This window comes from Equus przewalskii, chromosome X, assembly GCF_037783145.1.
Source record: "Equus przewalskii isolate Varuska chromosome X, EquPr2, whole genome shotgun sequence".
Classification (NCBI taxonomy): domain Eukaryota; kingdom Metazoa; phylum Chordata; class Mammalia; order Perissodactyla; family Equidae; genus Equus; species Equus przewalskii.
This window is the reverse complement of record NC_091863.1, coordinates 19,450,698-19,463,595: the sequence shown is the minus strand read 5'-3', so window position 1 is coordinate 19,463,595 and position 12,898 is coordinate 19,450,698. Positions and strand designations below refer to the sequence as shown.

The following is a 12,898-nucleotide window of genomic DNA, read 5'->3' as shown; positions in this document are numbered from 1 at the left end:
AACTCCATCTTGCTAGAAAAATTAATAATGAGCATTATAATTATAGTTCATATTTACTGAGTGTTTGCTATGTACCAAGGATTGCTTTTTTTTTTTATTTGAGGAAGATTAGCCCTGAGCTAACATCTGCTGCCAAGCTTTCCCAATTTTGCTGAGGAAGCCCTGAGCTAACATCCGTGCCCATCTTACTCTACTTTATATGTGGGACGCCTACCACAGCATGGCGTGCCAAGTGGTGCCATGTCCACACCCGGGATCTGAACTGGTGAACCCCGGGCCGCCGAAGCACTTAACCGCTGCGCCACCGGGCTGGCCCCTCAAGGATTGTTCTAATCACCCAATAAGAATTAACTGACTTAAGCCTTTCAACAACTCTTCAAATAGGGCCCCATTTCTCGGGTGAAGAAACAGCCCCAGAGAAGTCACTCAGCACTTGTACAAGGAAGGTCACACACTACAAAGTGGAAGGGCTAGGACTTAAAGCACAGGGGATCTGGTCCCAGCACCTATACTCTTCACCATCACACTACATTGCTTCTAGAATCTTAGAGACTTGATCCATCAGCCATAATGCAAAGCTCCAACAGTTAAGATGGTTAGCTTTATCGTCAGTAACTTAATCCTCCCTTTATGGCAATTACTGTGAATAGCCAGTATATTCATGAGCTGCAGCCCCCACAATGATGGCCAAAGATGTCAATATCTCACTAAAATCAAGATGACTGATCAATATGTACCACATGAATAGAAGATTTTTATTCTATCAGAAATAGCAGCATAGTCCCTAATTTTAAAAGATAAAACCTTACTTAACCTCTTACCAGTACAACTTGGCAATGACTAACATAAACAAGATAGAACAGTTTCTTCTCTGTTTCGGAATAAAAGCATAAAATATGCTGCAAGTACTGGAAGCAATTACTTTGCTTTGAGTTATCTTTCAATTCAAATTAACGAATATTATTTTATAAGGAGTTTAAACAGAAAAAATGTTTTTACAAATCTAACATACTGGTTTTATATTGATATCTATGAAATTTCCATTCAATGGATTATAGCCACACAGAAGGCATTTTGCACAAAGAAGATATGCAATAACTATTCGCTAGATCAGGAAATGAACAAAACAAATAATAAAATACAGCTGAAAAAAATTATCATCAAATACAAACCTTGGACTTGAACTTCATAATTTTATATTTTGTTGCTATTTTCTCATCGAATTCATCATAAACATCCTTCATTGTAACTGGAGTTCCTGTTTCTTTCCCTGTATTTAGATCAATTTTCTGCTCTCCCATGGAGAGGGGAAGGGAGGGGAAAAAAAGTATCGGTACATAAGATCTTTTCAACCACCAGAAACCCATGTCTAAATCAATTTTCATCTTCGCCCATTTAAACATTTAATAGAACAGTCTTACAGGTGAGTTCAAAGATAGAAACAGACCCAAAAAATGTACTAAATCCGATACCCAATCCCTCCCAATGGCATTTAAAAAGCAAATCAGAGATAAAGATGATTGCTTCTACAAAATGAGAGAAGTGCTATAAATCCTGACTAAACAGCTTCACATTTCAACTGAGATGGGACAGGGCTGGAGTTGGAAGGGGAGTGTGGATGTTAACTCCCAATAAAAATGGAGGAGCAAATGGAAGTGACCTTGTTAAATGGCTGTGGAAGAAATGGTACTGCTGCCTACACAGCAAAAGTGCGAAAACTGGGCCAAATGCCATGTTACGCTTTACAGCCATGTACTCCCAACCCTGATTATCATGGAAATGAGAGGTGGGGGAAAAGATAGTATCATATACTAAAACTCAGACACTTTTACACCCTTTCTAACAAGTTGAAAAACTGAGTTTCACTTCATTTCTCTACTTTTCCCAATCTCTACTGGAGCTGCTGACAATCAGTGGTCACTAGGCAGGCAGCAAGAAGCACCAAGGTTGTGGATCATTCATAGTCCTGTTGAAGAATCAGGTTGGTGGCAGAACACAGAATGCACCTGGAATTAGAAGCTAATCACTAATATTTACCGTTTCGCAGGGAAGGAAGTAGAGCGTTCGCTCTATGTTTTTCACCATGACACAACAGCTCACATAGGTTTCGGCCAATTCTATCCAAACTTTGCCAAACAGAAATACCACACCTAAAAGAATAAAGGAAAACCATGAGAAAAGAAACATTTCAATTACATTACATTAAAGGGGCAATATAAAGGCCCACTGAATGTGCCCACACATTTATGCCTTCATGAAGTCATTTTTTATAGCAAATTTACATATGCTTCCCACTTCCCAAGACCGCTCCTTTACTCAGTATTTAGGCCATACAACAATACCACACTGGTAAAACCTGTGACCGCTAAGAGGACAGGGCACAGAATGATTCTCTAACTTGGTGTAAACATTTTCCCTAGAATTAGGGGGACATCCCAGGTAAACAGAGACAAACCTCGGTTATTAGGGAGACATCCCAGGCCTGAGTAGACACACTTGGAGAACTACTGAGACACCCCAGGTCAGTGTGGAAACCCCTGGGGAATTAGGGAGATATTCCATGTCAATACAGCCACACCTCAAAAATTAGGGAGACATCCTAGGTCAGTGTAGGAAAAACACACACACAGGCATTTTCCCTAGAACCAAGATTATCCAGATTAAGAGGAACAAAAAAGCTAAATTCTTCTCAACAAATCTCATATTTAAACCTCTTATGAAAACTCTGAGAATATAATACTAAACTTCTTTTTAGCACTTGTGCTTACTGATAAAAATTAACATCCACGTATAAGGATAACTATGTATGGTACATCAGTATTTCTCTATATGTAAAATGGCGTTTGGGAGGGGCCAGCTCCGCAGCATAGTGGTTAAGTTCAGTGTGCTCTGCTTCAGCAGCCCAGGTTCGTGGGTTCAGATCCCTGGCACAGACCTACACCACTCATCAGCCATGCTATGGCAGCAACCCACATACACAACAGAGGAAGATTGGCAACAGATGTTAGCTCAGGGCAAATCTTCCTCAACAACAACAAAATGGTGTTTGGGAAAAACATAATTCATCTCATACATCTACTTCCACACAATAATAAATATCTCATAACAGGGTTCAACTATTATCTCCTATTTTATACCCTTTCTACCTCACAGACTACTTAAGACATCTGGCTAGTTAGTCTTTACAATGTTCCTTTCTTTTCTATTTTGGTTTAACAAATGGTCTAGTAACCAAATCAACAGACACACCCCTTTTGAAATCCCTATGTAACATATACCACAAAGTAAAAACAAGCCTTTCTAGACATCAAGTCATTGTTCATGAAAACCGAACATCAAGAAAAGCCTCCAGAGATTTGATAGTCAACCTAAGACATGGTCACTATGCAAAATCCTGGTCTCCATGAAAAATGAGACAGCAGTAACCAACATAGCCACTCAACACAGCCGCTTGTCTGAAACACTAAGAAAATTCTGGCACATGCAAAGGTTATGGATCATAAGGCCAATTACTCCAGTTTCACAAGATAGCTCATCAGTGCTTCCTTTTGTCACTCATTCTAGTAGAAATAAGACCATTTAAGAATTTTCATTTCTGCAGATGATTAAAATTCTTAACAACTCTAAAAGAGTGTGATTTTCAGCTGGGGGGGAAAAGGGGGAGATAGGGAAGAGGGAAGGGAGGACTGTGGGAATGATTAAAAAAGACAAAATCACAGTAGCTCAGAAAATTAAAAGTCATCCTCACAACAGTTAAGAGACGAAAAAACAAAATTCCATGCAAAGAAAAATAAAGACCCTAATATTGGATTCAAAGATTCAAATAGCTCATTTTACAGTCAAACTAATATCACACTTCATGCAACACATTTGACACTGTTTATGCCTCATTTGCCACAAAAAGATCATGGTAAACAAAGATTACATTCCCCCCAAAGTTACGAGCTGAAACCAGGTGCAGTCAGGATTTATTCAACCTTGAAAAAGTCATAATGAAGACAGGATATCTTCCCATATGCAAAGAGTAAGATTCTTTTCATAATTATGGAGCATTCAGCAACAACTGACTGACTTAGAATCTGTAAGAAAGTGAGAAACAATAACAGGGTCTTTGCGAGTACTTCGTTTTTATTAGCAGCATTGATTTCACCAAGGCTCAGTGATCATTACCTGCTATCACGATGAAACTGTTCAACCCTCTGAGATTAAAGGAGGTTTTTTTAAGGCATCTCATTTAACCCATTGGCATCAAACACAGAGGACACAACTTGAAAAGCACCATGGAACAGGAGTGTGGACAAGGGTGAGAAGCCCAGAACTCTGCCACTGAAGAGCTGATCACTTTATCTTCTGGAGCCTCAGCTTCCTCCTCTGCAAGTAACTAGATCAGATGATCTCTGAGGCCTTCTCCAGCACTAGCAATTTCCTGTCACTTTACCATTTGGAAGACAGACCAATAACAGACTAGGACCTCTTTCAATTGCAAAATATTTCCCAGTAGTGGTTGAAAAGGCCTATCCATAACTATGGTTAGTACCAGGAATGCAACAACAATACATACCATATATTGGTTGCTTTCAAATATAGCTGTGCTTCAATGCCTCAATCTTAACCTCCCACATCTATTACTATAGACCAGCACTAGCCAATAAAAATTTCTGTGATGATGGAATTGTTCCTTGTCTGTGCCATCCATGGATATGACAGCTACTAGCCACATATGGCTATTGAGCACCTGAAATGTGGCTAGTGGCTGAGAAGCTAAATTTTAAATTTTATTTCATTTTAATTAATTCAAATTTAAAGCGATACATATGGCCAGTAGCTACCATAATGGACAATGCAGCTCCAGACCCTTGCACCACAAAATGATACTGTTTTTTAATAAGAGTATCAACCAGTAAACAAAACTTGCAAATAATCAACTTATTTTCACACAGGAAAGAAACAGGGTTGTTGTTTCTTAAGGTTCTAATCCTCGGCAACTGACACTGGCAATCTGATGCTTTATATGTGGATTTACGGAGGGCACCGTCCACTTTGTGTTATCCATTCTTACCCCACACTACTACAAGGTCTCAAGAGGCAAACTCAGTAATAGCAGCGAGTACAATTCTGGTTCTCTGAAACCTTTCCTGCGCATCTACACGACTGTCACTGTGTAGTTTATTTCAAAGAACACCTACTATGCGCTGGCATCATGCTGCACACTGGAAATAAAAAAAAGGTCGCAGCCCTCCAGGAGTTCAAAGGCTTTGGGGGAAAGACAACACAGAATCAGATCTTTTCAAAATAATATGAGAAATGCTACGCTTGGAAAGGGTATGATGGGATCACAGAAAGGGCTCTTAGGCCAGTTTGGAGGATTAGGAAACTTCCAGATGACACCTCGGCTGAGCCAGGTGAGGGCAGTCCGGTCAGACAAACACAATGAATAAAGGAATGTGGTATAAGGAGTAGCAGGTACACAGCTGGAACTATTTCTAGGGCACAAAATCCTACACAGCAGGCAACAGAAGCCTTGCCAAGGAACTTAGGCTTTCTAGTGTAGGCAGTAGCTACTGGGGATTTTCTTTAATGAGGAAGAGAGGTGGTCGGAGTTACCCTTCTGAGCAATTGCTCTGGCTGCAATGTGGGATAATGACAACTGAGGGACCAATTAGGAGGCTTGTTTCAGTAGGCAAGAAGGGCTCAGGCGTTGCAGTTGTGAGGAGAAAGAGAAGATAGTTTGTCTACTTTATACTTTAGGAGGATAAAACTAATAAGACTTGGTGAGGGAAGTGAGGAAAATGGGGACTCAAGGCTGACCCCCAGGTTTCTGGTTTTGATGGAACCATTAACCAAGACAGGGAATCAAATGCAGCATTGAGTGGATATAGCAAAGCACAGGGAGTAGCAATGGGATGGGCAGGCCCACCATGTCACACATCTCCAGCAAGCACCAGTCACACTGCTGTGCTTCAGGGAGATCACATGAAGCATGCATGAAAATGGTGTCCCCAATGGGGCAGCCCTGGGTTTTAAAAATGGACGAGGAGGGCCAGCCCCGGTGGCCTAGTGGTTAAGTGTGGTGGGCTCCGCTTCACCAGTCCAGGTATGGTTCCCGGGCAGGGACCTACACCACTTGTCTGTCAGTGGCCATGCTATGGCAGTGGCTCACATACAAAAAGAGGAAGACTGGCAAGAGACATTAGCTCAGGGTGACTTTTCTTCAACAAATTTTTAAAAATACAAATAAAAATGGATGGGAAGGGGCTGGCCCAGTGGTACAGTGGTTAAGTGTGCTCATTCCGCTTCTCGGCAGCCCAGGGTTTGCCGGTTCGGATCCCAGGTGCGGACATGGCACTGCTTGGCACGCCATGCTGTGGTAGGCGTCCCACATATAAAGTAGAGGAAGATGGGCACGGATGTTAGCTCAGGGCCAGTCTTCCTGAGCAAAGAGAGGAGGATTGACAGTAGTTAGCTCAGGGCTGATCTTCCACAAAAAAAAAAAAAACGGATGGGAATAATTTGCTCAGCCTCATGTAATCATACTTGCCAGCCTACCTTCCAACAGCAAGTAACAAAGTACTAGTCAAAGAGGTGAGAGGCTCTAACCAAATCGTCTTGCCCTAGCTAAAGTAGATAAGATACCATTTCTAAGATTGCTTACGTCTTTACCTAAGAAACTAAGACATGGCAGTTCATTACTCAAGTGGCTCTACAAAAGTTTCAATGTATTTGATAAGCAGAAGCGTATTAATGCTTCTGTCTCCCCTTGGAGAGAGCATTAACAGTTTTGTAGTTAAAGCCAATGCTTGATTATCTTTAAGGTAAACAAGGAAAATCTGGCCCTTAAGTTTGACAGTTAATACTTAGACTCTTGTTACTCATTCACTTGCATTACTGACATCTAGATCCTCCCTTTATTTTCACCAGATGCAGCCTCCAGGAAACCCCTTTGAAAAATACAGTTTGCATCTAACCTCACATCCAGAAACAGATCTGAATAAAGGCAACTCTGTTTAAGGTGTATACTGTATTTTTTATTAATCCAACGCCCCTTGTCATGGTCAGCCCCACAGTGAAGAAGGGCTCCAAGGAGCACAAAAGGACACTGGAGAGCCTCCTGGCTTTTTGTGAGTCAGGATCACACCATCAGCCCATTTAGAGGTGGACCAGGGAATCATCCTTGATTCCTCCTTTCTGTCAACCTCCACATCAATCCATCAAAAAGTTCACATCAAAATACATGTTAAACATATTCAAGTCTCTCCTTCTGCATAGGCACTACTAGTCCAAGTAACTAGCACACCTGCCCTGGACTGACTGACCTCCAGGGCTTCCCCACTTCAGCCCCCACCACACACCTGCGTGTGCTATTCTCCACACAAACCAGAAGGTTCCTGTTAAAATGTAAACGCAACCATGGGACCACTCCACCCCCCTACTCTACCCCCGCACCCAGCACTGAAAATCCTCCACCGCCTCCCCACCGCTCTTAGAATAAGATCTAAACTGCTTAATATGGCTTTCAAGGTCCTTCATTATTATCTGGCCTTTGCCTTTATCGCCAACTTCACTTTCAACCAATCTTGTCACTTGATTACTATGCTACAACCACGCAGGCCTCCTTTCTCTCTCCAAGCCTCGTGCTTACTGGCTCTTCAGGTTGCAATGGTCTTATCCTCAGCTCTGTACATTCCTCGAATCGCAGCCCAGTGGTGGTCTCCTCAGACAGACCTCCCCCAGCCATCTCCTAACTAATTGCCTTTACATCACTTATCAACTTACCTTATTTACTGCCTATTTCTCCCACCCCACTAGAATGTAAGCTCCATTAGGACAGGGAATTTGTCCAGCTTGATCACCCCATTTCAATGTCTGGCACACAACAGGTATTCAATTTGCTGAATAAAGAACACATTAATGACTGATTCTATTTAAAGTAAACTGCATTCCAATAACCTCAGATACATCGATGGTGAACTACAAGCACACATTCCAAAACCACACATAACTCGTTTTTGCAATAAGCACCTTTATGGATTATTCACACCACAGCTGCTCTCCATCCGAGCGGCTCATGCACTTTACAATGAATGAGTGTTGCTCTCTTACTATGCATGTATGTGAGGGCAGAGGCTGTGCCAATTACAATCTCTAAAGCATTTAAGGGAAAGGCGCTATTCCGTATTAAAGACATACAGTTACCATACGTATGATTACCTGGTTGGTTGTACTGATCTTCGTAAGCATCCAGCCAATAAAACTGAAACACTTGTTCCTCATCTGCCCCTTTTACCAGTGGGAGGTGATTGGAATCCACTTGAACTTCCTGGGCTGAGAAACTGCTGTCATCTTCCTGATCAATGTCCCAACAAGAGACATCTGGGAGAAAACTTTCTCTGCAGAAACCACATTTTCAAAAACCTTTCAAAATCCAACAGAATAATTGTAGTGCTACTTGCCAGAAAAGTCATAAAATGCTCTTACAAGTAGGATGTGGTCCCTTTCCCAGGATCTGCCTCATGTTTCACCCCCTCCGCTGGCTCCCTCTCTTGGTCCCAAGTCTTGGCAGCCACAGTCTCCATGTCCACCTCCACAGCATCCATGGGCTCATCAAAGTCGCCATCTTCAAAATCCATTGCCCCTGACTCCTCCTTCTCATCTGTACACAATGCCAGCACAGGCTCTCCTGTAGGCGTCATCACACATTCCCATCATACACATCATACGTCGCTCCCATGGGGCACAAAGGCTTCCCAACACAGCAATAGCAGCCTGCCCTTTTTCCCACAATATATTTGCATTTCTCTTCAATCTCCAAATTGGATATGTTTAACTTTTCCTGCTATGAATTCAAATCTCTCACACTTAAACTTGCTATCACAATACCTTCAAAATCTCCTCCACTTCCTCCTTCACAGGGCCTCCAGTTTTTGACAGCACTTTGCAACTGCTCAACACCCTAGCACTTCTGCCCGACACCAGACTCACCGGCAAATTCAGCACGTTTAAGAGGAACGGGAGTTAATGAAGGCTCCTTCCTTGAGACAGCGGAAGCAGTTTTTCCTGAAGGAACTGCCTGTAAACGTTTTTAAACGTTTAGTCAGCTGGACCTGCATACTAAAAATATGCAACTGTCCTACCCTGACCAGAGATAATGATGGTTCCCATTTATAAAACATTTTTATGTATTATTAATGTAATAGCTCCAATTATTTTACTGTTACCGAGGTTTACAAAAAGATACTTGTTTCCAGGAGGAAAATTATTGCATTTAGCACAGTTGTAATAACTATAATAAACACATACTAGTTACTACAAAATTTACTATGAAAAAAGCAGGCATGTGCTATTTTTGAAATACATGAAACTATGTAATGAAATGGGAGTCCTAATTTAAAACAAAAATTAATACAAATTCAAAGGCATTTCCCTCACATAGAAAAGCAACAAAATAAGTTTTAAGCAATAATATAAATCAAAACTGAAGGTGCTTCCACACACTCTACCTTGGGGGTGTGCACAGAGAAAGGATTCAGTGAAGCTCCAGTGGATCTTTTCTTCTTCAGTATCATCACAGGTGGTGGAGTTATCTGAGGTGGCTAAAAGGAGGGGGAAGACAGACATTCACTGCCATGCTTGATTTACCATAAGACAGAAAAGGACATTTCTTCCCCCATTGAAGCCCAATGAGCAAAGCATTTTTTTCCTTCCCTGCTCCCCCCACAGCTCTGTGTTCAGGCACTGCAGTTACTATAGCAACAATACCACAGACTCACTAGAAAACCAGAATAGATATTGAATCCACCCCTCACCAATTTTCTTCTTTTTAAAACTTAACATACTTTCCCCTTACCCTTCCAGAATATTACATTAAAAACTGTCAAGCTAGAACTACATGGTGTTGGTGTTAGTCATTTTAATCAAGGGTCACTTAGAAAGAAGCACGCCTCTAAATGAGGGTTTAGTCTTTATTTGAAATAGCTAAATTGCAAATCCCTGGTGCAGCTGAGCCTGTCTGAGTTCTAGAAGGGACAGTTCACTGACGCTGCCTTCACCCCCCGCTTAGAATTCAAGATGAAGAACTCACGCCTGATTGTACAGACTGACAGGCTTCATTCTATTTTAGGAACATACACTGCAGCAACTGAGCACACACAGTGTGCATTCTTACTACCTCAAACACACCCCCACACAGCCCCATCTACATAATCGCATAGCTTGTATCAGCTGGGAACTACAACCTAAAATGGTGAGAAGAAACCAATTTGAAGGTTTTTTTTTTCTTTTTTGGTGGGGGTGGTGTCGTTGAATTTTTTGTTTTTAATTCTAGCAATAGTCTGTTTTGTATAATTCCTGAACTGTTTCTTCACCCTAAGTCCCTCACATATTTGGCAACTCCTAGAGAGTCACTTACCTCGCTGTTCAGATCTTGCAGAATGTCACCTAGCAGATCATCCTTGGACAAGTCTACAGCTTTCTGGAAATTATAAAGGAAGGTAGAATGAGAAAGCCCTGCACTTCACGTTTCCACCCAGCTCACGTGTCTGTGAAAGACAGAACCCAACCAGTCAGGCCTTCCTCTTCATTCCTCACTCTGAGAGCTCATCAACTATCCACAGATCTTAACCACCACCTGTGGACACATAACTCCTAAACCGAGAGCTCCTGTCCTCTATCTTCATCCTCATTCCATGATCCTCCTGCTAATCACAGAAATAAACACACTGTTAGTTCAGCTTTTCGGTTCAATCTTCTTTTCTATCTCCAAGATCCAACCACTGAGGTGTCTAAATTCACCTAGAAATCTACATCCAATTTAGTGATTGAAATTAGGAAAATATTACTCAAATATCTGAGCTCAAATGTATTGAGCACCTATTATCTGTATAATCAAATACTAAATTTGCTTCACAAAGGAAAAGGCAAAATATAAGAAAACCATGAAACTCACATCTGCGGTTTTCCTCCCAGCACTAGCCATGAACATGGACTTGATACTGTTTGGTCTTGTCACCACAGCCTTCTTTACATTCCTCTTGTCTTTGTTGCGTGCTTTATCATCTTTTCCTGCTGGAATATACATTATTTAGAAACATGCACTGGCAAAAATCAAAATGGAAAACTAAAAGCCTAGTCACCTGCTCTCTGTATACGAGAATTTGAGAAGAAAACTGTTAAGAATTCAAAATACAAAAATATGAGATTTTATGCATGGTACACAGGGAAGAATCTTTAAAACAAACAATTCAGAAAAACTTGAGCTAAATGTTATTACAAAAACTGATGAAATGCCAGTTAAATATCAGGATGAGTTATTAAGCGTGACTATTTAATTGTTATTGTTAGTGTGAATCAAAAGCTTTTTAAAAGATGGGGACGGGGTTTGTTCTTCCCACAGAAATAGAAAGATCAGCTCATCTGGAACCAGGGGATTAGCCGAGAAGCCTTCGTGAGACCACCTTTTTAGTGCTATACTCGAGCTGACAGGAAAACTGAACTATAAACAAATAGGGTTACCAGTTATACTATTGCAGTGTCCTAATTTCCATTTTATGAAGAACAGCAACTAGACACACGCAACACATCATAACAACACTAAACAGCAGAGACATCTGTTCATTAAAGAACAACTTGTACCATAGGTTTTCTCTTCTGGCCATGTGTAAATCACCTACGAACTCTTCTAAGACCGTCATTTTTACTCTCACTTTCAGATTTCATCCCGGAATGAGGTAAAGGAATCTCTACCTCAAAAAGACCTAGAATGAGGGTCCAGGCCAGCCCAGTGGCCTACTGGTTAAGTTCAGCAAGCTCTGCTTCGGTGGCCCGGGGTTCAGTTCTGGGGCACAGACCTACACCACTTGGTGGCAGCCATGCTGTGATGGCAACCCACATACAAAATAGAGGAAGACTGGCACATATGTTAGCTCAGTGCAAATCTTCTTCAGCAAAAAAAAAAAAAAAAAAAAGACCTAGAATGAATAGTTAACATAGTGCCTACAGCTTTCATATGCTACAGTACTAGCATATGAATACACAGGCCAGATGAAATAGAAAATACAGTCCAGAAAAAGACCCAATTACTTATGGAAATTTAGCATATAATAAAGGTGGTATCTCATATCACTGAGGAAAAAATGGACTTTCTAGTAAGTAGTGTTGCCTACTCATTTGTAAAGAGGTCAACCAGTATAAATAGATCATAGATCAAAACAAAAAAATGAAACTTTGTAAGTATTTTAATTAAAAAGGCAAACTCCTTTGTAACCTGGGTGTGGGGGAAAGTCTAACTATGATTCAAGATCCATTGGAAGGAAAAAAAGATTAATGAATTCAAGGGGCTGGCCTGGTGGCACAGCGGTTAGGTGCACACGTTTTGCTTCTCGGAGGCCCAGGGTTTGCCGGTTTGGATCCCAGGTGCGGACATGGCACAGCTGGGCAAACGCCATGCTGTGGTAGGCATCCCACGTATAAAGTAGAGGAAGATGGCCATGGATGTCAACTCAGGGCCAGTCTTCCTCAGCAAAAAGAGGAGGATTGGCAGTAGTTAGCTCAGGGCTAATCTTCCTCAAAAAAAATAAATAAATAAAAATAAATTCAATCACACCAGAAACAAGTTTAAAGACAAAACAGAAGAAGATTTTTGCATTATGCTTTGCAGATAAAGGAAAAATTTTCCTGATATTAAAAAAAGCCCCAAAACCCAAAAGGAATGTGGGCAATAAACACAAACATACAGTTCACATAAAAATATATATAAACAGGGGCCGGCCCAGTGGTGCAGTGGTTAAGTTCGCACGTTCCACTTCCCAGCGGCCTGGGGTTCGCCAGTTCGGATCCCGGGTGCGGACATGGCACCACTTGGCACGCCATGCTGTGGTAGACGTCCCACATATAAAGTAGAGGA

At 41.4% G+C, this 12,898-nt stretch overlaps 1 protein-coding gene across 18 annotated transcripts in view; it reads right to left on the bottom strand.

Annotated features, from left to right (window-relative positions):
- POLA1 (DNA polymerase alpha 1, catalytic subunit) overlaps nt 1-12,898 on the bottom strand; it is a 286,388-nt gene that overhangs the window by 258,318 nt on the left and 15,172 nt on the right. For 7 of the 18 annotated variants that reach the window (XM_070606249.1, XM_070606245.1, XM_070606260.1 and 4 more), the window contains exons 5-12: nt 10,943-11,061; nt 10,406-10,468; nt 9,498-9,590; nt 8,980-9,067; nt 8,476-8,677; nt 8,209-8,387; nt 2,038-2,150; nt 1,173-1,289 (exon numbers count right to left, since the gene is read on the bottom strand). In XM_070606249.1, coding sequence (XP_070462350.1) covers nt 1,173-1,289; nt 2,038-2,150; nt 8,209-8,387; nt 8,476-8,677; nt 8,980-9,067; nt 9,498-9,590; nt 10,406-10,468; nt 10,943-11,061 — 974 coding nt within the window. The remainder of the gene's footprint in view (nt 1-1,172; nt 1,290-2,037; nt 2,151-8,208; nt 8,388-8,475; nt 8,678-8,979; nt 9,068-9,497; nt 9,591-10,405; nt 10,469-10,942; nt 11,062-12,898) is intronic. The other 11 variants (XM_070606250.1, XM_070606261.1, XM_070606246.1 and 8 more) reach the window with 3 other exon arrangements.